Source organism: Dermacentor albipictus, chromosome 2 (genome assembly GCF_038994185.2).
Source record: "Dermacentor albipictus isolate Rhodes 1998 colony chromosome 2, USDA_Dalb.pri_finalv2, whole genome shotgun sequence".
Classification (NCBI taxonomy): domain Eukaryota; kingdom Metazoa; phylum Arthropoda; class Arachnida; order Ixodida; family Ixodidae; genus Dermacentor; species Dermacentor albipictus.
The window spans coordinates 122,742,950-122,769,653 of NC_091822.1; the positions used below are offsets into that span (position 1 = coordinate 122,742,950).

Genomic DNA, 26,704 nt, shown 5'->3' on the forward strand with positions numbered 1-26,704 from the left:
GCACTAAAAGATAAGAAGGATAATATCATAAGCAATCTCGAAGATACAGTAAAAGCAGCGGAAAAATTCTAAGCTGACCTGTATACAGTACCCAGAGGAGTCACGATACCTCACTTAGAAACAGTAATGAACAGGATACAGAAACTCTCCTATAACTAGCGATGAGGTCAGAAGGGCCCTGCAAGACATGAAACGATGAAGAGTGGGAGGAGAACGTCGAATAACAGTCCATTTAATCGAAGATGGAGGAGACATAATGCTTGGAAAACTGGCGACTCTTTATACGAAGTGTATATCGACTGCAAGGGTCACAGAAAACTGGAAGAATGCAGACATTATACTAATCCACAAAAAAGGAGACGTTAAAGAATTGAAAAATTATAGGACCATTAGCTTGCTCCCATTATTATATAAGATATTTGCCAAAATAATCACCAATAGAATAAGGGCAACGCTGGATTTTGTCAAGCAAGGGAACAGGCCGGCTTCAGGAAGAGATACCTTACAATGGATCACATCCATGTCATCCATCAGGTTATCGCGAAATCTGCAGAGTACAATAAGCCTCTCTATGTGGCTTATAGAGATTACGAAAATGCATTTGATTCAGTAGAGATACCAGCAGTCTAGAGGCAGTGCGTAATCAAGGACTACAGAAAGCTTACGTAAAAAGCTTGAAAAATATTGCTACATGCGTGTGGTATTTGTTTGTTTGAACGAGGTGCGTGGGCGCCATCACTCCAGAAAAGAGGAGGAAGAACGAACTGGGCTCGCGCTGTGAATCTAAACGGTCAGCGCTGCAACCATTGTTGTAAATATAATCTGTAAATAGTTTCTCGTCTTACTGACTCGTCCTTCGCGTAAGAATATATACAGAGGTTCTACAGCTACCTTAATTCTACACAAGAAAAGCAGGGAGATACCTATAGAGAAATGGGTCAAACAGGGAGACACAATTTCTCCAAAGCTATTCACTGCGTGCTTAGAAGAATTCAAGCTATTAAACTGGGAAGGCTTAGGAGTAAATATCGACGGCAAATATCTCAGCAACCTTCGGTTTGCCGATGACATTATTCTATTCAACAACAATGCAGACGAGTTACAACAAATGATTGGAGACCTTAACAGAGAGAGTGTAAGAGTGGGGTTGAATATTAATATGCAGAAGATGATAATGATAAATTGCCGGGCAAAGGAACAAGAGATCAGGATCGCCAGTCGGCCACTAGAGACTGTGAAGGAGTACGTTTACCTAGGTCAATTAATCACAGGGAACCCTGATCATGAGAAGGAAATTCACAGAAGAATAAAAATAGGTTGGATCGCATACGGCGGACATTGCCAGCTCCTGACTGGAAGCTTACCATAATTATTGAAAAGTAAGGTGTGCAATCAGTGCATTTTGCCAGTGCTGACATATGGGGCAGAGACTTGAGAATGAGTTAAGGACCGCGCAAAGAGCGATCGAACGAAGATTGCTAGGCATAACGTTAAGAGAGAGAAAGAGAGCCGTTTGGATCAGAGAGCGAACGGGTATAGACGATATCCTAATTGACATCAAGAGGACAAAATGTAGCTGGGCAGGTCATGTAATGCGCCGGTTAGATAACCGTTGGACCATTTAGGTTACAGAATGGGTACCAAGAGAAGGGAAACGCAATCGAGGACGACAAAACACTAAGTGGAGCGATGAAATTGGGAAATTCGCGGGCGCTAGTTGGAATCGGTTGGCGCAGGTCAGGGGTAAATGGAGATCGCAGGGAGAGGCCTTCGTCCTGCAGTGGACATAAAACAGGATGATGATGATGATGATGATGATGATGATGATGGTGGTGGTGGTGGTGGTGGTGGTGATGATGATGATGGAGGTGGTGGGGCCCCCCCCCCCGAAAAAAAATCCTGGGTACGTGCCTGATTCAATTCCAAAAAAAAGGAGCTTGAGAATTAGTTAAGGACCGCGCAAAGAGCGATGGAACGAAAAATGTTAGGGGCAACGTTAAGACACTGAAAGGGAACGATGTGGATACGAGAGCAAACGTGGATAGCCGATATTCTAGTTGACATCAGAAGACTTAACATATGATGATGATGAGTATGAATCCTGCCACCCCATTCCCCACTTAGACTTCCTGCCACCTTTTTCACTACTCGGGCTAATCAGACATCTCTACAAATGATCCATCCATTCATTTATTACAGCCAGCTCCATATAGCTAGGGTCCTTCGTTTTCGGACTTGATCATTTTTTTTCTTTCGGGGAAGGGGGTACAATTCGGCAGTTATCTTTAAAGAAGAGAACCAGGGAGAAATCGGGGGTTTCATTGTCTGGCACGAAAACCAGAGAAAAATCGAGCGATATATTATTCGACAGTTCGAAGTACGTCTTTTTCCTAACGTTTACAAACGATTAAAACAAACAACGGTCCCTATTTGGACACACGTTCTATTTAAACAAACGCAATCACTCACAGGGACATGTAATGACAAAAAGAGATGCTTGAACGTGTCTCTCTGCATCACACCAATCTAGCGCCTCCTCTTTCCCCGCTCACCCCACTGCTTTTGCGGAGAACACACCTCTTTACATCGCCAAGTGGGGACTTCAGATTGTTTTCTACTACTACAGGAATTACAGTCGAACCCCTCTACAACGAAAGCCTCTACAGCGAAATCACCTGTATAACAAAATGTCGATTATGTCTCAACAGGATTTCTATGACTCACATGTATTGTGAACACCTTTACAACGAAGACCACTACAACGAATTTGTCAGCACAACGACGGAATCTGTATCCCCAGCGGCTGATTTGCTGCTTTACAACGAATTACACGTAGTAGTACCACCACTGCTCTCTGCAGACGTCATCGAGGTAGACTCTGCGCTAGCCTTAATTGCAGCGTCACCTACTCACTTGACGAGCTTGCCTATTTCAGAAGTAGTCCTTCTACACTGCTTCAGGAACCTCTCAACTCGTACGCTGCTTGTTGTAACGCGTCAGCGGGTGCGACAGCTGACTAACACATCGCATTTAATGACGAAGTGATAATGTAATCGCAACAGACAACCGACGACATCTTCAAGCCATCTACATTGATTGGAATGACCGACAGTGCTGCGTGCGACGTCTACGGGCGGCGAAGGGAACATCGAACATTTATTGCGCCACCGTCATCGATTTCAGCCGGAACGACAAACATTATCTATCGCATTGCGACGACTGGATGATCGGCCGTTGACCGTGCAGGTGCTAGTTGGAGAAGAAAGATCGCTCGTCGGCCCGCAAAGCTGTGAAGGCACTTTTGTCTTTCTTGAGGGCGACTGGCTAGTGTCAACGCCTGTGACTACTTGCTCAGGCCCTCCGCGTTCTTGCGCGAGCTCACCTCAAGTTTCCTCCTACTCCTTTCCCTATCTCATCTTTCTATTTGCCGTCTCCCAGAGTAGTGTAGCAAACCGGACGCATTACAGGGGCGCTATAACGTAAAGCTATTCCAAACTTTTTTATTCCAATTCTGCAATCAGACCACCGCAATTGGTCAAAAACTTTTTTGAACCACCCCCACTTCGCTTATCTGTCACGCGACGTCAAGAAAACCGCGATAGCTCTCCATCTGATATGACGCGTACACACTTATTATGCATCATTGGACCGAACAAAAAAAAAGTTATTTCTGATTCGACGCCTTTTAGTTATTAGCCCTCGGCTACTGGTCAAAAGTTTTCGGGCTGCACCCAATTCACCTGCCTGTCACGCGACGTCACAAGACCGTGAAAACATACCGCGTCTAAATGACGTGAACGAGTTAAAGACGCATTAATATGCCGAAGAAAACTGATTTTTTTTCCTGAATAGACGCAGGCTGCCCCGTTCCGAAAGGAATAAAAAATGGCTGCCGCCGATCACTCAAGCACTGGCTAGTCGCACCTGCCGGAGAGCATGTGTTTATTTGCGTACAATAAACCCTTTTGCGTGACCGTGTAACGCTTTCAAGCACTTTCGGCACGTTTATAACCTCGTTCTGCCAACTCTTCTTCGCTGAGAATCCGTTTTAGCAGCATTCTTAACCTTCCGTTGCATGCCGCCGCGATTTCCGGCCAAGTAAGGGAAAGCGGACCAATCGCAGACGTCGGCACCACCTCCTACATCCGGTTATCGATTTTCAGTGCACTGGCTTGGCCCCATCGAATCCCTCTCCGCTTGAGCGTGCTCCTCGCCTCTTGTCAGCCAATTAGATACGACAAGCCGCTCACTGTAGGCAATGTTATTCGCTTTTAAAGCAAACAAAAGTGACATCCTATATAGACGAAGCGAGCCTTTTATTCGTCAGTTCGGACAACCTTGCGGGTCACCGCCCGATGCTTGCGTCGGCGGTTACGCAAATTTGACGTCAGGAGATGGGAATAAAAACATATCGGAATAGTTTTACGGGCCCCAGGTTATCATTCGTACCTTCTCTCTTTCTTTCATCCTCCTCCTCCTCCTAGGGTGGAAAGGACGCGAATGTCAACGAAAGCAACAATGATGAAGATCCTGTAAACGACCCATGAATTTTGCGGGGACATGCAGCGTGCGAGGGTGAGCCGAGAAGCGTGGTGGCTCAATGCGCGCAGTCTTCTTGCGCGCCCGATGTCACGTGATCAAGCGCGCGTTCTCTATCCCGGCCGTACCTACGCAGGGCTGTCCGCGTGGCTGAGCGCGCGGGCGGCCCGCATGCCATATCTTGTAACTAATCTGCAGTGGGTGCCGAAATTTAGGGCGAGTTAAGATGCCTGGTGGCTACAGTTTGGAGGACCCGCAATCTAAAGCTTCGGAATCCCGGTAAAACGAAAGGCAGAACGAAGCGTTCGCACCCTCTTCATCACGCCAGCGTAGTGACAGCAGGTGTTCGCGGTCATCGAGTGAGATCTGTTCGTATCAAGTCCTTTTGTTGTAATTGGATTGAATAAACTTTATTAGAGGCCCTGCAGGATGCACGTCAGCGCGCAGTGGGCTGACGTTACTGTCCTTATACAATCTGGCTCATACTCGCTGTGGGGGATCAGCCAATATTTGGGTGGATAAGACCTAATTAATATAGAAGTTTGACTTCACTTTTGCTTGGGAGAGCTATATCTTGGGGCCTTACCTCCCCCTTGAGTTGCTACTTGCGAAATCAGTCTAGTTACGTTTCCATTAAATACCTCTACGTTATCTTCATTTTCATGTTCTAAAGCTGCATATTTGTTCGCGAGCACTAGCCTGACTTTATCTGCTTTCACCCTGACTGCGTCTAGTTGACCTGTTTTCTCTTGAATAATTTTGCTCTTTCTCTCTTCAAATTGAGAGCAATCCTGGACCTCACTGATGTATGATCACTGCCCTTTACCCTGGCTAATACTTCTACATCCTACACTATGCTAGGGTCGACACACAGAATATGATATCTATTTCATTTCTTGTTCCCCCGTTAGGGCATTTTTGGTCCACTTCCTGTTATTGCGTTTCTGGAAGTAGGTACTCCTTATTCGGAGTCGATTCCTGTCGGCATATTCTGCCAACATCTTTACTTTCCCTAGAGTCGATGCTGTATTTGCCAACGGCTTGCTCCCCAGCCTGCCTTTTCCTCCACTTTGGAATTGAGGTCGTCCATGATTAGAGTATACTGAGTTTGCACCTTTCTCATTGCTAATTGCTCATTCTCATAAAACTGTCCTATTTATTCATTGTCATACTGAACTTGGACCTTAGGCTCGTACTACCATTAATTCATACATCTTATTTAGCTTTAATACGACGACTGATATCATTTCATTAATTCAGTAGAATTCCTACGTAATACCTCAAACGTCCTTATCGATTAGAAATCCTGCTCCTTATTCTCTCTTATCTGGAAGACCTGCGTAGCCGAGGCCGTGGCCATTAATCAGCACTGTATAAGCCTCGCCAGCATCTCCTAACTTCACTAAGGCCAATGATACCGCAGACAATGCCTGATAACTCCTCAAAGAGCCCTGCTAAGCTAGCCTCACTTGAGGGGGTGCGCGTATTGAACGTTGCCAGGTTCAGTTCCCAGTGGCAGCCTGTCCGGATCCTGAGATTCCTGACACCCTCTGCTGCGTCGCAGGTCTGACCGCTGCCGCCTTAATCAGATACTCCGCAGCTTCTGGGGACTGAATGCCAGTGCCTACGTCTTAAGAGTCATGAAGGAGGTAGCGGCCGAACACTGCACCAATGAGGCCATTTACTGTTTTGGCGAGAAAGTGTCTTGGTGGAACTCAGTGGGCCTTCTTAGTTTGGTTGCACGTTTATTAGTATATACTAGCTCTTGGCCATTTTCTTTTTTGTCAGTTTCCGGCGTCACTGCAAGACTACAAATGCAGTGGCCTGGACGAGAATTCGAACTTACGAACTTGAGCATAGAAGACCGATGTTCTTACCTCTACTCCAGGCCACCACCGTATTTCTTTTACAACCATTCTACAAAATTGTCTTCGCTCTCGAGTACATCGCGGGGCCGATGGGATGCGGTGTTCCTTTGGGATATTCTCCACGGAACGGAATATTTAAAAGGATACGGATATCACGCCGCACTTTATTCAGCGTCTTCAGTTTAGGAATACTGGCATGTCTTCGTATGACATCATGACCCTTGGTTTATGCTGTTGATACGGTGCCGGCGCTCTCGTCAGCGCTGAAGCCAGCACAACATGGGCGATGTGATTGTTCAGTTGGCTTCGCCACTGACATTTGGAGTTCCACGCGGCAGCACTTGCGCTAATGGCTGCGCGAGCGGTGCGTGGAGAAGACGCGCAACTCTGGCCCCTGCGGGAATCTACATAATAACTCTACTGCCGGCAGGTTCATTACAGGGATGGGTAGCTGTACAATTAGAATGAGATATTATAATGAATAGAGTGGCAGAGAGAGAGAGAGAGATCAAAGAGGGGTAGAGAAATTGCTAGACTGCATTTGACAAATGCAGTTGAACCTGATTAGCACAAGCAGGATAGAAGATGGTTTGTCGCCGTCCTGCGTCAAAGGGGATGAAAGAGCCCCAGACGCACACACACAAATGCATATCGGCGCAGGAATATGGAACGTCCACCTTCCAGAAGCGCTGGAATTCAAAGCCGACGAGAGCGTTCACTGGCCAGCGATTGAGATAACCAAGAAACGTTTAGAGTATTGGTGGGAAAAAGCTGTGGAGAGATGGAGCTCGAGCATAGTTGCAGGCATCGGAACTGTACAGTGTGAATCTTTTAGTGAAAAGAGAGGATATCAAGCAGATAAGTCAAAATCGTAGACCCCAGTAAAACCTGAATAGCTCCAGCAGAGTAGGCTTCTATATTTGTCGCCAGGCCGTTCGATATGAGATGCGAATATAAATCACCACAACTATCACTGGCCTAGTGTCGCCATGTGAGTTTTCACACGTTTTCGAGTAGAAATGATTTTATAAGAGCCCTTAGACGAATTTCCGCGTATCTAAGCACCAACATGTGTTTCATTCGTCTGAAAGCTCCCTCAAGTACGAAGAGTGGTAAATTGACAATCAATAGATTATAGACGTCTGCATCTGTGGGCTGAGGACCACTAGTTAAGGCGCCGGCACTGCAATCGCTCATGCGCAGAAAGCTTTTGGATCACATTGACATCGCTTCGCCGCAGCGAAGTGATGTCCCGCGGTTTAGGAGGCACACATTATTTTGATTGTTCATAAACATATACCATTGTTATTGAGCAGTACTGACTGCCTCCACAGAATAAAAAAGTTGCTCGAGACCTTCCAGATGCTCTGTATCCAGTAACTTCCGTTAATTCGACTCTGTTTAATTAAATTTTTCACTTAATTCGATCCCGACCGAAAGTCCTGGCCGGCGCCCATGCATTTCTATGGGTGCGTACGTTCGTTACCTCGATCTTAAAATTGGCCTTCGCCGGACAATTCGAACTTGACCAGTCAGCACGCACACGCATGATCCCTATGGTGGCCCGGATTGCGGCTTCATTAGTGGCAGCGTAGGTCCCAGCGGCGCCTATTGGACAACGTGTATATAGTAGCTCATTGTACAACAACATAATCACCCGCCACCTACATTTCCCTGTATTTCCCAGTGCCCCTTTCCCCAGTAAGGAGTAGCAGGCTAGAGACACGCTCTCCAGACCCACCTCCCATCCTTTCTCTTCATTATCACCTCCACCTCCTCCTCGGCGGAGCTTCGACAGTGAATTCGTTGAACACACATCCCTCGTCGAAGTAGCCCGTTTTCGGCACGCCCAAGGAAGATTTTCAAGCAATAATCGTAGCTCATAAAGCTTGATTCGGGTACTTACCCTAATCTAACGCGCGCATAAAAATAAAGAATAAACTGGTCTCTAAATTGCTTGGGCGGTGCAATCGGACACGAAACCAAAACCGCCTTCGAGATGGTCGCATGCTTTGCCACCCAACAAGAATGTATTGACACGAAGCCAACTTTATAAACTTTAGGAAACCGGTTGTCAATGTGAAACTATTTGTTTAGCTAAAAAGTCGGATGCGCGTTAGATATCTACTTTGTTTAGGAGCTTTAATGCCATTTATACGTTAGTTTATTACAATGGACACAGAAGGTGGGCGCGCGTTTGATTCGGGGGCATGTTAGAATCGGACAAATACTGCCAAAAGAATCGGCGGTATTGTGGAGTTTTCTTTTGCATCTCGTTTAATTCGACCCGCCGGATAATTCAACCTATTTCGTCGTTCCCGTGATGGTCGAATTAACGGAAGCCGACTGTATATGCAAATCAAAGTAGTCGATTTGTTGTTTTGGTCGGGTTGTTTGTTTGGAAATGTAGCGACAAGAGTTGTCTATGCGAATGTAAACTGGTCAAAGATTTTTTTCGACAGCCTGATTGGGTTAAAGATTTCTCTGCGGCATTTTGATATCAGTAGGTTAACTTGTCGTTAAAGACTTTTATCATTCAGGACGCGTAGAGAACAGTAGGCGATAAGGTTTACCGTAGAGATGAAAAAAATCATCATCAGCAGCACAAGACAGCGCTGAGTACTGTATCATACAAGCAGGAGATAATATGCCGTGATGTTTACAGTACAAATGTAAAATAAGACTACTCTCTACGTCACTTCTTAGTTTAGTGCTTTTTTTGCTTTTGTTCTCTTCGAGTGCCTGCTGTGCTCAAAACAGAAAATGGTAGGCGACTCTAATCTTTGACTTAGGTGTTTCTTACTGGCACTCGCACCTGGGCGTTGGTGTTCTGTAGGTTATGCGGGCGAACGTTTTTCCCCTCGCACGATATGCGGCAAAACATCCGAGGAGGGCGAGAACGGCAAGCGCCGCCTGGCGGGGCGTAGCCTCCTAGCGAGCGGCGCACGAAGCGTACCTTACGACCTTACGCGCCCTGTCCGGTTCTCACGTCAGGGCATGTAACGAGCACGCGCGCGTAGCTGTTACGAGCTAGCGCGCAGGCGAGCACCGGCAGAGAAGCGAGAGGAGGGGGTGACGTCACATCCATTCTGCTAGACAGATGTTCAGTTTATGCCAGGCAACTGTTTTCCATTAATTAGGTGGTTAAATATCATGCCACCTTCTTGTGTGACGTCATTAGTGACCTACGCTTTCTACTACTGGGTTTCAAGGAATTTCGCTAAAGTCGTGCTCACGTGGCGGGTTTCTAAAGTCTACGATTCTAGGATTTTGTGTGCGGTAATCAGTGATTTGTATTTCTAATTATTCCAGATGCTTCGGCAACTCAACTCGTAACAAAACTCATGATATCAGATCTATAATGAAAACCACAAATTTTGTACTGCACTATTTATTTTTCTATTTTTGTTTGATTTATTTTGAATTTCGTCCCCGGTCGTCTCGAGAGGTGAACCAGAAGTGCCACGCAAGAAACAAGAGTGTCACTCGACGTTCGTGCCACGAAATATTACAGGGAAGTTTGTCGTCCATGTTATCGTGTACTGTGGCGAGTGTGACAACTAAGGGGCACAGTACGCTTCTCGGGCCTTGGATTGCACAGGCGATAATGTTCTAAAGGGAATGACAATCAATTTTCATGGCACCTATTTTTTTAATGCAATGGAAAGTTTACTGGTCAGAGTGTCTAATCATGAAGTGGTAACGCAGAAAATGCCGTGGAACATTCCTTATCAGATTTTTTCGATCTGCAGCAAGGATGTAGTTGTTCACTGGAAGCATACTGAAAACAATGATAGACGAGTTCGATAGTGATTAAACGCCAGTACACAAGTGCAGCTGTAGCAATGAGAAAGTATAATTTTGTTTAGCAAGTCTATGTTCACGTGATTGACGTTTTCAGGAAGTGTTAAAGTATTTCTGCAATAATAGCTACGTCTTCTGATGGTTTTCTGTCCAACTGCGTTGGTATTTAACCAGTCAAAACGAAGCCAATGGGATCGAAAACAAAACACCATTTTTACACGTGATATGCAGTTCAGTACGTTGCCATAGCCATGCGCGCACTTTTGATTTCCGAAGCATAGAATAAAACAATAGTGTCTGATAATATGCCAACTGCAATTTTAAGCAATAATTATGCTAAACTTAATAACAGTTGACTTACGTAATTAATCTCAGACTACGTCTAAAGTACGAAGAGTTCACCGCCAGGCCTCGCCACTTACTGGTTTTACAGACTTTCTTTGCCAATTTAAAATTATAACTTCTATTGAAATTGCAAACAGCATGCTGGATTCTATCACTATAAATCATGCTCATTTCATTTCCATCAACAACTCGCAACGCATTCTGGTCAGTTGTCAGTCTATTTAAAATCAAAAAGAAAAATGAGAGAGAACAGAGAAAGAAAAATGAGAGAGAGAACAGAAAGAAAAACCCACTGCAGAGGTTTATCCACCAACAATATTGCTGGTAAGCTAAGCAAGAAGTACCTGCAGCACAAATTATGCGACCCGCCATCGCACATCGGGCTCAAGGACTCAGTCCAGCTTTGGAGTGCTTTTCTGGACTTTTTCAGGGACAAGGAAGGGCCTGGCTGCCTCTTTGCAGAGCCGACCTCGGGACTACTCCACCTCGAGGAAAAAGAGAGCACGGGTCCCCCTCCCCCATAGAGCACCCCTTTTCTGCCACAAAGCTTGGCCTATTAAACGCAGAAATAAAGACGTATTAAAAAAAAAGTTATGCAATTAATGGAGCCGCATTTCAAGGCACACAGACTGCCGACAATAACGATTTGACTGAACTGAACAATGTGACACAGGCGAGTGTGAATATTGTCAGTGGGAAAGTAAACAATGTGAGCTTCTGTAGAAGGTATACTGTGCTTTTTACTTCTGCAATAGTAAGTAGAGCAAAATCTGGTCCAAACTCGCTCGGAGAAACAGCAGATACTCTCGTACAGCATATAAAACCTTAAAATTGTTAACAGTGGACAAGCACTGCTGTGCAAAGCTACTACAACTAACTGAAGTTCTGCAGCAGAACTCGCTGCAATAAGACGAAAAACAAAGCATGCGACAGTGCTGAAGCCAGCATTGCCCTAAAGCAGACACTCTGGCACACAACCCAACTTTACAAGTCATTCAGGCACTGGCAGCAGGCGGTGCCATAGTAGGTCCTAGCCCAACCCCCGTTGTGCTTGGAAACCTTGCTTCAAATCCCATTGAAGCGAAAATTCCTTTGCCTATCCTCTCCCCTCAGATTCCGTTCCATCCGCAACTCTACCTTAAAACAAGTGCATTGGAGATAGAATGAAATTTTCTTTTCTTTTTTTTTGATCGACAACTCTAGTCAAACTTCTGCCGAGCTTACTTGAAGATAACCCGACTGACCGATCCACACCAACAATAGAAAGGTAGGTGAAAAAAGCTTCAGTTTGAAAGAGAAATTGTGCAGACTCTCCACTCTCGGAATCAGTGGATGGAAAGCTTAGGTTGGTCTCTCTATACAAATAGAATTGCAAGCAGCAAGCAGGGAGGGCATCCAAGGTAGCCTCTAGATAAAGAGGGGGGGGGGGGGGACACACGTTAAGTGCATGCTTAATACTGTCCGTTTCTGTCAGTGCTGAAATGCCAGCATGTCTTAAGGAGGGCCAAACTGCCAATTTTATAAAATGCCAACTTGCTCCTAGTTACTAAAACATTCGGCATATTCTGCTAAACATTTTCCCACAAATTTGTTGCAAGTCAGCACAGTAGGTGCTTGCTCTCCTGTCCATCAGCTCTGTGTCCAAAACCAATTTTATGCCGTCTTGAACACACTTGCAAAGTTGTCTTTAGCCCCTTAAGTGTTTTGGAGGAGCTCAGCTCATCAACATGATGCTGGTTGAGCCCAGCTCGACAACGGCAACAATGCAGTTCTCAAAGCGATTTGGACGACTAAGCACACCCACTATTTTTCTTCTACTATACATAGATGGCTGTGTTTGAAATCCGCAGTTATTTCACTCTTCGTTTTATTATAGACATCAGTACTTTTTCGGTGCCTCAAGGGCCATGTTGATTCAGTCTTACTGTTCTACAACATAGATGGCAGCCATTGCATCTGCCAATCTATGTTGCCATGCTCCTGTAGTGGACATAACATAGGCTGATGATGATGATGATGATGCATCTGTACTGGAGGGGCACGTCTCTTGCAGTCTGTTTTCTACTACATAGATGGCACAACTTTGTCAGCGTTCAAAAAACGAGTTTTTGAAATCTCACACTTCTTGCACCCATTGGCATAAATTGAACGATGGCACCTGCCACTGACAGCTAGCAAAAGAGTTGAAAGGAAGGAACTGCTCGACTCTAAATTGCTTTACAAGGGCTAGAATGCATGAAAAACTTTCTTTGGTGAAGAACATTGCTTCGCAGAATAGTTCATTTTGAAACAGGCTAAACAAAGGCTTTTTTTTTTCCTTTTTCTAACTGTGGTTTTTGGCAATGATAAGTACACATATGTTGCACTGTGAAGTGGTAAAATGAGGTTTTCAGACTTAAAACGTGAAGCAAATTGGTTGAAAAAGCTTTGTAAGAGTATTCAATGGAGTTGAGCTTTAAAAAAAAAGCCATATATAAAAAATTCAAGCAATAAGGTCACTTTTGGTCGAAATAATAAAACACTTAGGGTGCTACTAAACATGCACAAATAAAAATCACACAGTGCGCCTAATTTCAACTCACAAAACTGGTGTGGGGCCCACCAAATCTTTATTTGTAATGGCATGGCAGTAGTATAGAAAAACCAAGACAACAGCAAATTTTACAGTCGATGGACAACTGTTTTACAATGGGAAACCTGCATGACCAGCTACAGCACAGAAAACTGTTCACATGAAACACTACTGTGAACAACTTTGAACAGTTTCAGCAGGCTGCATGTAGCTTCCCTGTTTCCTGGCTCTTCTGCACACAAACTTTACCATTTTTTTACTCTCCACGATATGATATCAAGTTAAGCTGCAACCATGTATGCATGAATATGGGAGGCAGCAGTTGAAGTGATACTGATTCTCAATTCAAGGGCTATGTAAGAACAACATTCCACGGAGACTAGCCACTAGTAAATGCCGATTGCGAAGGTAAAACCTAGAACTTTTCACTTTTCAAAATAAAAGCAGTTATGATTAACAAGGCCTGCCACTCAAATACACATTCACAAGCTATTTGGGAAGCACTTAAATAAAGAACCGAAGGATGATTTTTCATGTTCAAGCACAATAGGAACACCGAGCAATCTCAACTGTATGCTTCCCTTCAAACGAGGCGGACAAGAAACAAACGCACAGCTTTAATTTATGCAGGTTTCCTCGCTACAACATATTGAGCTAACCCTGATGAAAGCATGCTCACTGGCGAGCATTGATGATTTGGACAAACTCTGGCTTCAAGGATGCGCCACCCACGAGGAAGCCATCAATGTCGGGCTTCCTGGCCAGTTCCTTGCAGTTTCCAGCATTCACTGAGCCTGCATAGAAAGGGTGAAATAGAAAGAAAAAAAAAAAGCCCATGTTAGCTGCCAAAAATTTATACCCACGAAGTCTGTGCAAATACTATATATTCATAATATTTTAACAACAACAACAACAACAAAAAGGGAATTCCTAGTTAAAATCAAGGACTCTTGCGAGTGTTCTCAAGCAAACTTCCAAGTTTAGTGCAGCATCATCCTTCGAATGCAGATGCTACACTTCTTGAGAATGGAGTGTCACCGAAGCACACTGACCACTTCTCAGTCAAGAGGGGTAGCGCTGCTATCAACTTTCTTGAGCCAAGGTGAGTGGAGGAATGATCTAGCATACAGGGGTTAGTCTTGCTACAATTTTAAACATCGGTCCACCTTGCTCTTTTGCAAGGCCAGTCACAATGTCAGTAGTTCTGGTGCTTGCTCGAATCTTTTGCAGTCAAATATGCACAGAAGACCAACCAAGTGCACAGAATACCAGAGAAAATGAAACAGCAAAAAAACATAGCAAGTATGTGAAGGTGAGGGTGTGATAACGTACATGAAGGTCAGAAAAAAAAAAAACTACACGAGATTATGCTATCGGGCCTTGCAACTTGCCATACTTGCTATGTATTTAGGTTTCTTTGAATCAATGCCAGTTCAGTGACTGTGGGATCTGCCTCGCTTAGATCTTTTGCCTTTCTTCAATGCTGTTTGTACACTGTTGAACTCAAAACCAACTAGCCCAACTTCACGCATTTGTACAGTTTCCCTGAGCACCTAAGCGTTTAAACATCAGCTTAAAAGTTTTTCACATGCACTACAGGTGTGCCGGAAAGCTATCATCCCCACCAACTTAATTATTTTTAACACTCAAGAACAATGGAACCTATTCTGCTCGGTAATCAATGCAATAAAGCAATTGGGGAAAAGAAATTTATGATAGTAAATAAGGAGGTCAATGTAAAGCTGCATTCTTTGATGCCTCCAATATTCATCGATAGATGCATGCTAGTGCACACACTTGGGCATTGCTACAACAATGATGTAACGATGCAACAGCTACAACGATACAACAGCTTCTTTATCAGCTGTTGCATCGGCAAATGCACTGCGCCATTCTTTGACTGAAGTGCTCAGTTGGATGACGTGGCAGGAAAGGAGAGAGACAAAGAAAAAAAGATATAAGAAAAAACAAACAAACAGGACATACAGTCCAACCTCGATATATCAAACATGGATGTATCGAATTATTGCATCTATCGAACACTTTCTATATCACCTGGAAAATTGCATGCATTTTTAATTTTTAATTTCGAACAGGGTTGGATTGAACTCCGACACCCCAGCCCAAGTGTGCTCCGTTGACAGGCGGCAAGCTTCCTCGCAACACCCTTGAAGATAGCAGTGTTGCGACGGGCGTTCTCGACTGCTGCGCACCATGGCTGCACACATCGATTGCACCGAGGGTGCCCTTTGAACGTAGCGGCGTATGCAAGCGGTGGCTTGGCTAGTTCGACAATGTCAACGATGCAATGCATTTGCCGCACTGACTCCTCCACGGTGCCATGCTCTGCACCTGTGGCACGTTGTGAGGAATGCTGGTTTGCTTCCACAAAGACGTGCGACAGCCCACGTTCACTGGGCTCACTCATAGACACCATGGCTGACACCACTTTATGTTTTGTTATTGACAGTGTTTTGCTTTGACTTTGACTGATGCTTTGACTGATGGTGGTGGAGAGGGAGAGAGAAACTTTACAGAATAAAACAAAATTTGAGGTCCCGTGTCTGGGGCTCGCTGGGCTTAGTCCAGGAGAGCCAGTTGGCGATCCTGATCCTCGTCCGTAAGCCATGCCCTCCCACTGTCTATTAAAATCTTGTGTTTTTAGTTGTGTGGAATTTATATGTGTCAGTCTGTTTGGGCACATCCACGTGATGTGCAGTAACCTTGGGGTGTCATCAAACCACAGGCATTCGTCAGTGTATTGTATGTGGTGAATACGGCTAAGTGTATGTAGGTTTGGGTACATGTGCGGTTGAAGTTGGCGCCAACTCCTTGCCTGTTGACTGTTTAAATTTGAGTGCGGGCGTCCATATTGCCTCCACTCCTCTCTTTGTTGTTTGAGGATATCGCACTGTGTAGAGGGGGGGGGGGGGGCTCGTCACTTGGCCCGTGGAGATCGCAGCGGAAGTAGCGGCCAAACGAAGACGCTGCCGAGGTTGACCTCGCAAGCATCAATTCTGCCCCGCTCTCAATTTCAACTGAACCCTTCTACACCACTACTGTGACAATAGAAGGCACCGGCCTATTTCTTGCGCATCGTTTAGACTATGTTGAGGATGCCATGGTTAAGCACGTGGCTGCCAATAAGAAGCAGGTTACACTGCTGCAATACTTTCAGCCAAAGAAATAAATACTTGGTGTGAAGCTTCAAGTTGATATTCACTGTGCCACAACTGGTTCCTTGATTGCTTTGTGCAAGTTCTTTACGTGATTTTATATATAGAATTCTGGCTAATTGAACTATTTCACGATCACTGCGCTGTTCGATATTGTTACGTAGGATGACGCAGACGAAAAGCTATGTACAAATATATTTACAAGGAAAATACGCTGCGCTAGGCCAAGAGGCAACAGCCCGCGCTAGCATCTAATCGTCGTCGTCGTCTTCACACTGCTGGCCTTTCGTGATCGCACATATTGTGCCGTAGCACTACCCCCGGCTGCAAAAGCGCCGTCCCGGAGCGACTAAAGATCGGACTCGGAAGCAGTGTAGTAGGCCTTGAGCCTACTGACGTGTACGACATCACTAGATGCCACAGGAGAGGACGAGGTTGAGCCCACAGGAGCAATTTCGTAAGTCACAGGCGTCACCTGGCGCAGCACGCGGTAGGGCCCTGTGTATCGCGAAAGAAGTTTCTCTGAAAGCCCGATGTGACGAGAGGGCGACCACAGGAGCACGAGCGCACCAGGTGAAAACTGTACGTCACGATGGCGGGTGTTGTACTGACACTGCTGAGTGGTCTGTGAGGCCGTAAGTCGAGCACGGGCAAGCTGGCGTGCATGGTCGGCGAGGGCGATGGCGTCGCGCGCATACTCGCTTGTTGAGACCGCAGCAGGAGGAAGTGCCGTGTCTAGGGGCAAGGTAGGTTCGCGACCGTACAGGAGATAAAAGGGAGAAAATCCGGCGGTGTCGTGCCGGGAAGAATTGTACGCAAATGTTACGTAAGCAAGGGCAATGTCCCAGTCGTGGTGGTCCTTGGAAACGTACTTGGCCAGCATATCGGTAAGAGTACGGTTTAACCGCTCTGTCAGGCCATTGGTTTGAGGATGGTATGAAGTAGTCAGTTTGTGTTGAATGGAGCAGGAACGCACAATGTCAGCGATAACTTTCGAGAGGAAGTTTCGACCACGGTCAGTAAGCAGCTGTCGCGGGGCGCCATGAAGCAAGATAATGTCACGCAAGAGAAAGTCCGCGACGTCAGTGGCGCAGCTGGTAGGGAGAGCCCGAGTGATAGCGTATCGGGTGGCGTAATCAGTCGCGACGGCTACCCATTTGTTCCCAGAGGATGACGTGGGAAAGGGACCGAGCAGGTCTAATCCAACACGAAAGAACGGTTCCACAGGGACGGTGATCGGCTGGAGATGACCGGCAGGTAGCACCTGAGGTGTCTTCCGACGCTGGCAGGGATCACAGGCAGCAACATAGCGTCGAACGGAGCGAGCGAGACCAGGCCAATAGAAGCGGCGGCGGACGCGGTCGTACGTGCGGGTTACCCCAAGATGTCCTGCAGTGGGTGCGTCATGCATCTCAAAGAGCACAGCCTGTCGTAGATGTTTTGGCACGACAAGAAGAAGATCAGGGCCATCAGGGAGGAAGCTCCTTCGGTACAGAATGCCGCCCTGGAGGACATATCGGCGAACGGATGCGTCGGTAGGTGTAGAGCGCAGACGCTCGATGAGTACTCGCAGCGATAGGTCTCGGTACTGCTCATCGGCGATGTTAGCGAAGGCAGACACAGAGAAAATGCCGTCGGCGGTACTACTGTCGGCGTCGTCAGGCTCGTCTACCGGGTAGCGAGACAGGCAGTCAGCGTCCTTGTGTAGTCGGCCAGATTTGTAGGTGACAGAGAACGAATATTCTTGGAGGCGGAAGGCCCAGCGACCAAGTCTTCCTGAAGGGTCTTTCAATGAGCATAACCAACAAAGCGCGTGATGGTCTGTGACAACGGAAAAGGATCGGCCATATAAGTATGGGCGGAATTTCGCAACCGCCCAAACTAGGGCCAGACACTCACGCTCAGTGATGGAATAGTTGCGCTCCGCGGGTGAGAGGAGCCTGCTGGCGTAAGCGATAACACGGTCGTGGCCACGCTGGCGTTGTGCTAGTACTGCTCCAATTCCGTGACCGCTGGCATCAGTACGGACTTCGGTAGGCGCAGAAGGATCGAAATGGGCCAGAACGGGAGGCGTTGTGAGAATGTCGATTAGATGAGAGAATGCAGAGGCCTCGTTATCGCCCCACTGGAAAGGAGAGTCTTTTTTCAAAAGGTCGGTTAGTGGTCGTGCTATGGCGGCGAAATTCCTCACGAAACGGCGGAAGTACGAACAAAGGCCGATGAAGCTGCGCACATCCTTGACACACGTCGGAACAGGGAAGTGCTTAACAGCATGGATCTTGCCTGGGTCCGGTTGCACGCCGTCCGCGTCAACGAGATGTCCAAGGACGGTAATCTGGCGACGGCCGAATTGGCACTTCGATGCGTTGAGTTGCAGACCGGCTCGCCGAAAAACGTCCAGGACTGCTGAGAGGCGCTCGAGGTGCGTAGCGAACGTTGGGGAGAATACGATAACGTCGTCCAAGTAGCACAAGCACGTGGACCATTTGAAACCGTGAAGAAGGGAGTCCATCATGCGTTCAAAAGTGGCAGGAGCGTTACATAGGCCGAACGGCATCACCTTGAATTGATAAAGACCGTCGGGTGTCACAAAGGCAGTCTTCTCGCGGTCGAGATCGTCCACGGCAATCTGCCAATAGCCGGAGCGAAGGTCAATAGAGGAGAAATAGCGAGCACCGTAGAGGCAGTCAAGGGCGTCATCAATCCGAGGTAGGGGGTACACGTCCTTTTTGGTAACCCTGTTAAGGTGCCGATAATCCACGCAAAAGCGCCATGAGCCATCCTTCTTTTTTACCAGCACAACCGGTGACGCCCAAGGACTACATGACAGTTCAATAATGTTCTTGGCAAGCATTTTGCGAACTTCTGCGTGAATAACTTGACGCTCAGCTGGTGACACTCGATACGGGCGGCGATGAATAGGAGGGGCATCGCCGGTATTAATGCGATGTTTGGCAGCTGTAGTTTGGGCTAAAGGACGATTGTTAAAGTCAAAAATATCGTGGTAGGAAAACAGAACGCGGTAGAGTTCACGAGCGTGCTCGGAGGGCAAGTCGGGCGCAATCATTTTCCGTAAGTCAGCGATGGAACAATTTGTCGACTGCGATGGTAGAGAAGTATCGGATGAAGTGTCGTCTACTGCAATGGATGCTACTGAGTGATCCTCGAACGAACAAAGCTGGGCCAAAGACATCCCACGTGGCAGCACTTGTGTCGTCAAGCCAAAGTTGACCACTGGCAGGCAGACGCAATTCGCCGTAATAGATAAAACTGTATGGGGTACTGTGATCCCGTGTGTAAGGAGGACGTCTTGCATAGGAGCCGCGATGTAGTGACCATCGGGGACTGGTGGGGATGACACTAGGTCAACGTAGGTCAGTGCCGAAGGTGGCAAGCGAACGAAGTCGGCGGAACTGAGGCGACTGGGGTGTGGTTCAGTAGGATCCAGAACAGGCAGGTCAAGGCGGAGAGTACTGGCGGAACAATCGATGAGAGCAGAATGTGCGGAGAGGAAGTCTAAGCCGAGGATGATGTCATGGGGACAGTGGGCGATGACTGTGAATAGCACGATTGTTGAGCGATCGGCGAAGGAGATGCGGGCGGTACACATACCAATTACGGGGGCTGTTCCGCCATCGGCGACACGGACAACAGGCGTCGTGGCGGGCGTGATAATTTTCTTGAGCCGGTTACGAAGGTCAGCCCTCATTACGGACAAATGCGCCCCAGTGTCTATGAGAGCAGACACGGAAACACCGTCGACGTGCACGTCAAGAAGGTTCAGATGAGTGGGCAAAGTCAGTAGAGGATTTGGCAGCGTAGGGAGCAATGCAGCGTCACCTCGAGGCGCTGCATCGTCTAGTTTTCCGGCTGGGAGCGGCGCCCGAAGGGAGTCGGCGAATAGGAGCGACGGGGCTGGGGAGAGCGAGATTGTCGTCGTTGGGGCGAAGGCGAACGAGAATAGGGGCGGTTCGTTGCAGGAGAATCAGTGGCGGCATTATCGGAGCATGCGGCATAGGGACGAGAAGGGCCACCTGAGGGGTGAGAGTAGGCAGTATAAGTAGACCGGATCGGGGAACTCCAGCGACTACGACAGTGCCGAGAAATGTGCCCGATTCGATGGCAGTGGAAACAAATAGGCTTGTCGTCAGCAGTGCGCCACTCAGATGGGTTGCGGAAACGTGGTGGGTAAGAAGATGCGGGACGGGGCGAAATCGAAGAAGCCGGGCGGGTATCAGGGCGATGGGCCGAGCAGATGGTGTGAAGACCCATGTTTTCAAACTCCTGGCGGACAACTGCCTGGATCAGTGAGACCGTGACTGCAGATGTGTTAGTGGGACCGGAGTCGAAGGCAGCCGCATAGGCGGCCTCGATCTCACGCCGGACGATCCTGGTAACATCGGCAGTGTTGTTGGGACGAGGAGCGTCGGCACAGGAAGATGTCGCTGGGGTGTTGGGCAGACGGGCAAACTGCTGGTCAATACGTCGGCTTTTGGCGAGTTCCAGGCGGCGGCACTGTTTTATAACAGCATCCACCGTGGCTACGTTGTTGCAAACGAGCAAGTTGAAGGCGTCATCGGCAATGCCTTTGAGGATGTGGGAAACCTTGTCTGACTCAGTCATGTGGGGGTCAACTTTGCGGCACAGAGCCAAGACGTTCTGAATGTACGTGACATAGGGCTCTGTTGACGTCTGCACACGGCCGGAAAGCGCCTTCTGCGCGGCAAGTTTTTGACCGTAGGGGTTGCCGAACAAGCCTCGAAGCTGTGTCTTAAGTGAATCCCAACTGGTGAGCTCATCTTCGTGCGTGCGATACCAAACTCGAGGTGTGCCACCGAGGTAAAAGACTACGTTGGCGAGCATAATAGTAGGGTCCCACCGGTTATTGCGGCTGACGTGTTCATAGAGGCTGATCCAGTCATCGACGTCTTCCCCATCATGGCCCGAGAATACGCCAGGATCACGGGTAGCGGGGAGAGTGATGTAGGTCGTCAAAGGGGCAGCAGGTGTCGGAGCAGGCGGAGTCGGGTTGTCGTCGCCAGGAGCCATGAAGGAAGGCTCGACGTACCGTCCACTGCGAAGCTCCGTGACGAGGTACAGGGAACGTCCACCTCCACCAGATATGTTACGTAGGATGACGCAGACGAAAAGCTATGTACAAATATATTTACAAGGAAAATACGCTGCGCTAGGCCAAGAGGCAACAGCCCGCGCTAGCATCTAATCGTCGTCGTCGTCTTCACACTGCTGGCCTTTCGTGATCGCACATATTGTGCCGTAGCAATATATTGAAGTTTGACTGTATTTAATTTCTTGCTTCTTTGCATTTCTTCGAGAAGAGATCAAAATGAAAATGGCACGTCCAACCTGTTTGTATTCCCTCTCTCTCATCCAACTGTCTGCGCTCTTGAACATGATGCAATTGTCGCTCTTCAACAAGGCTCCTTAGCAACACTTAAGTCAATTACGTAACCAGCACCTTCAATGCCTAATCGAAAGCACTGGATTGGAGGTGCGCTTTTCAAGGAGTTGTGAGTAGGAGTCACTGAGATGGGATACTATATCATAGTGACCGTGTAAATCAAGGGCACTTGTCAATATGAAGACAGACATCCTAAACACTGCACTCAACTACTTCAGCTTTTGCAAGAAACTGGGTGTTTACAATTACGCAGATGGTGTTCACTCTAAAGATGTTTTACTGTGATGAAATTCTTTCAGCATATTGCTTCATATTATCTCACCTGTATTGTGGAGATACTGCAATTCTATCTTAGTTGTAATGACAAAAAACTTTTTTGTGATTATGAATAAAAACAAACAAAATCTTCCATTTCTCAGTTTTCTTCAGATACCTTACTTTTTGCAAGCACTGTTACGACACTATTGTGGTTTAATGCTAGAACTGTTTCTTGAAGAAGTAATTGGATCACCAATGCATTTCGTTGGACACTTTAAACATTAATATCTTGGAACTGGTGTTCAGAGAACTCATTTTAAGTGGATGCACCGTGCAAATTCAGATACTATAATTCATAGTTGAAATATGTGGCATAAAGCATTTAATTAAAAAGTTGATTAGCGTAATTACATTGAACATTTTGATTTCTGGTAGAAGTAATGGCCGCCTCATCAAATAATTTAGATCAAGAGTTAGAATCACGTGATAACTGCCATAGGCAATCTTTAAAAAATTTGCTGCAGCTAAAAAAAAAAGACACCCTGTATTTGACCCTGAAATTGCCTTTCGGCTGAAACAAGAATTTAATGCTGGAGAGGCGTGGCAAAGCTCATGCAATTTGAACTTTAATTCCACTCAGACGCACATTATGGATAGATTTCTGGTAAGAATACAGCAGATGGAACAGCTATAATGCTGCTCCACACTGCATCTTCATAGCATAGTGATGCCTCTTTACCAAAGCGAAGCTACCTTTGCTTAGTCAGAGTATTCAACACTGAATAACACAAACTTAAAAAAAAAATTATGGGGTTTTACGTGCCAAAACCACTTTCTGATTATGAGGCACGCCGTAGTGGAGGACTCCGGAAATTTCGACCACCTGGGGTTCTTTAACGTGCACCTAAATCTAAGTACACGGGTGTTTTCGCATTTCGCCAATAACACAAACTTGAATTCCTGCATAAAAAATAATGGATCAACAAGATTTCTAGCGGAATGAAGTTTTCTTTACTCCCCGTCAATGTACCATAAAATTTAATGGCTCCCAATCAGCCCTCTGCAATGTCCGTGACGGCTCACTTACACTTCAACAAAGTTAACATGAAGCAAACCTAGAGATGGGTATTCCCTAAAGAAAAAAATACTAGTACATGTACAGTAGAACCTCGTCAATTCCAACTCCAAGGAGACCGAAAATTTATTCGAACAAAACGGAGTTCCAACTGAGGAGAGCCTCTTTAAATATAGCACCCGATAAATTGTATGGTACAAGCTAGAAACTAAACTGTGACTGGACTCGCATTGCAAAAGTCTTATCTTTCCTCCTCCAGCACGCGATGACTGTGCCAGAAGAAGCCTAGGTTCCGTATACAGTCCAAGCTGGATAAGATTGCACAGTCCTCCCAGATGCCCAGTGATGGAGATGGTGTGATCGAGCGCACATCAAGAGACAGGGTGCAGGTGAGCACTGTAACGTGATCAAGCACTCGCTAGGGGGCTCTTTTATAGCTATTTTTTAAGCCTAATAGAAAAGGAGAGCACTTGCCACTCTGCTTGCTGTGGTTCAGTCTCGGTTCCCTGCACACCTTTCCTGATCATTTTCACGGTACGCAACGTTACGGTAGCTTGAGACACATAGACCCTTTGGCTTTGACTCAGGTCCAAGGGAGTGAGAAATTTTGTTTGAAATAACCATTGCACTGTGCTTGGAATTTGAATTCGCAGGAGTTTTTCTCTACTCAAATACATAGGACTTTGCCAGGATCATCAAAGCAGTTTGCATTATCCGTCAATACGAATTATGAGGTATCGAATTATTGGGATCTCTCTGGATTATCTTTTGTCTATCGGGGGTGTTGCAAGTCCAGGATTGCACCATAAAAACTTAAAATTGAAATGTGCCTGCCATAGACTTTGCTGTAGTGGTAATCGCAATGCAGTAGACTCTATGGGACACTGACGGGCAACAAATAAAACCTTTTGGGGCCAGAAATTTCATTGAACTGCTACTGTATTCGGTAGGCAGGGATTTGACAGTATATGTTACTTGGCAGCAAATACTGTGACCAAGAAAAAGCAGGGTCTAATCACGGGGTCCCAGTGCTAAGAAATGTTGGCAACCAAATAAAACTCGTGAGTCCACTGTCTTTAAGTGCCCCGAAAAATGGCATTGCCTAACAGCCTACCACAAAGGCCAGCTTATGAGAGGCAGCAACTTTGCACACATCTGCCACCTTTGCGATATGTTCGTGCAGACCACTAAAGAATTGAGTGAGAAACCATGCAGCAATCTAAGTTTCATGTGCCATTACACATTGGTTCTAGGAGTAGGTGGTGGTGCTATGGGAAAGCGAGTAAACAAGCAACTCCGAAAAATCCAGTGACAACTGTACACTATTGCTTTGTTCAGAACTGAAGTGCTAAGTATAACAACACTGCACAAATGATGTATCTTCCACGCATTTTTTTTCAGAGCAAGGAAAAAAAACTGATTCTCACCTCCATACTGGATCCTGACCTTTGCCGCCACATCTGCGCAGACGTTGGTCGCCAGCCAGTGGCGCACTTTTGCATGAATTTCTTGAGCCTGTGTGTAAAATTGTGAAGAGTGAGCATGCTCCCTCACACTCAGGTTTTGACAGATGCGTGACTGCATCTGTAGAACCGGAGGCACAAGTGCTTTAAGAAAGCAAAGGTTTTTCACAGCCAAACCTGAAACTGGAGAGCAGGTGAAAGCGTAAGACACTTCTGCATCTGAACAGCATCAAACACACATGGCCAGCTCCTACAGGAAGAAACTGGCATTTTATGTGCCAAAACCACGATCTGATAATAGAGTTATAGCTCAGTGGGTTTGAGGGCTAGCGGGCCCAACAGGCGAGCGGAGATGGCAGCAGAGCGCCACACTAAAGTTATAGCTCAGTGATCCCTCAACGGGCCGAGCAGAGTGCTTTGCTGCGCCACCAGTTGAAGAAGGTTGCAGTTACTGTGAAAAGAGCAGTACACGCACTTCAGGTTCTCAATCGTGGTCATCCACTTTAAGTCGTCGTTAATTGGCCTTGATGCTGAAACCTCTCACAGGATACAGAAGTCCTCTTCAGTGGTGAAACACCTCCAAGACTTTCACCTGGAGGCGAGCCAGCGCCGCGTTTGAAGATGACGCCGATTACGTGCTGCTGTTCGTGGAGGTGGTTGCCATGTTTGTTTTGCAAAAACGCTGGTCAGCTGGGTGCGCACCGCTGGGGAGAAGATACCAGCGAGAGAGTGGCCCGCTCTGTAAAAATGCTGACTGCCCAAGTGTAGTGCCTGCTGGGGCCACTGGCCCATAAACCCACTGAGGTATAACTCTCTAATAAGGCACACTGCAGCGAGGACTCTGCATGAATTTTGTCCACCCAGGGTTCCTTAAAGTGCACCTAAGTCTATGTACACAAGTGCACATTTTGAATTTGTCACATCAAAAGATGGTACAACTCATGATTTGCTTCACATCTGAGAAATTGAAGCGTCATACCACAGTTATGGATTTGACAGCTATCTCAAAAAATAAAAAAGGCAATAAAAATTTCACGCCAGCACTCCAACCCTCTAGGTTGGGTCACGTGGCAGGCCTCTCCTGACATGCAAACATTGGTTATGGTCAGATGTCAGAAGGCACTCAACGCATGCACATGTTTGCATGTGCTGGTTCTTGCTCTGTGTTTGTTGCAGCACCTTCAGAAACTAACTACTGATGACTGCACTTAGCAGCATAAAAATACGAGGGCAGCACATTTCAGAAGCACACTACACACTTTTCAAAGGCACAAAGCACCGAGACACTGGCAATATTTTTTTGCCATCCTGGAACAGGTTGAATTTTCCTTAAACTACGAAGCTTTGTTTACAAAAAACCCATGTGGGTTTCTTTTGTAACTTTGTGCTACACACAGGTGCATGTCAATTTTTCCTTTCATCAATGTTTTCTTCGCGTGCATTTTGTGAAAAGTGAATCTGAAGATACTGCTAGTATCCAGAAGGAATGCAATCTGCCTTAAACTTGGCTTAGGACAAGCCAAGATATATGCACTGAAAGATGAGAAGAGTAATATCACCAATCTCGAAGATATAGTAAAAGCAGTGGAAGAATTCTATACTGACCTATACCGTATCCAAATCAGCCACGATACCTCCATTCGAAGATGTAATGAACACGATACAGAGGCTCCTTCTATAACTAGCAATGAAGTTACAAGGGCCTTGCAAGAAATGAAAGGGAGAAAGCAGCAGGAGAAAGTGGACTACCAGTAGATTTAATCAAAGATGGTGGAGACATGATGATTCAAGAACTAGCGGCCTTATATACGAACTGTCAATCAACTTCAAAGGTCCCAGAGAACTGGAACAATGCAAACATTATACTAATCCACAAAAATGGAGACATTAAAGAATGGAAAAAATTATAGGCCGATTAGCTTACTTCCAATATCATAAAATATTCACCAAGATAATCTCCAACAGAATAAGGGCAACACTGGACTTAGTCAACCAAGGGAACAAGCAGGTTTCAGGAAGGGATACTCTACAATGAATCACATCCATGCCATCAATCAGGTAATCGAGAAATCCATAGAGTACAATCAGCCTCTCTATATGGCTTTCATAGATTACGAAAAGGCATTTCATTCAGTCTAGATAACTGAAGTCATAGAGGCATTACGTAATCAAGGAGTACAGG

At 46.4% G+C, this 26,704-nt stretch overlaps 1 protein-coding gene across 1 annotated transcript in view; it reads right to left on the bottom strand.

Moving 5' to 3' along the window:
- Positions 1 to 13,127: 13,127 nt before the first annotated feature.
- The window catches only part of Tpi (triose phosphate isomerase), a 29,158-nt gene continuing 15,581 nt past the window's right edge, over positions 13,128 to 26,704 (bottom strand). The window contains exons 6-7 of the mRNA XM_065442825.2: positions 24,487 to 24,574; positions 13,128 to 13,922 (exon numbers count right to left, since the gene is read on the bottom strand). Coding sequence (XP_065298897.1) covers positions 13,804 to 13,922; positions 24,487 to 24,574 — 207 coding nt within the window. The 3' untranslated portion in view covers positions 13,128 to 13,803. The remainder of the gene's footprint in view (positions 13,923 to 24,486; positions 24,575 to 26,704) is intronic.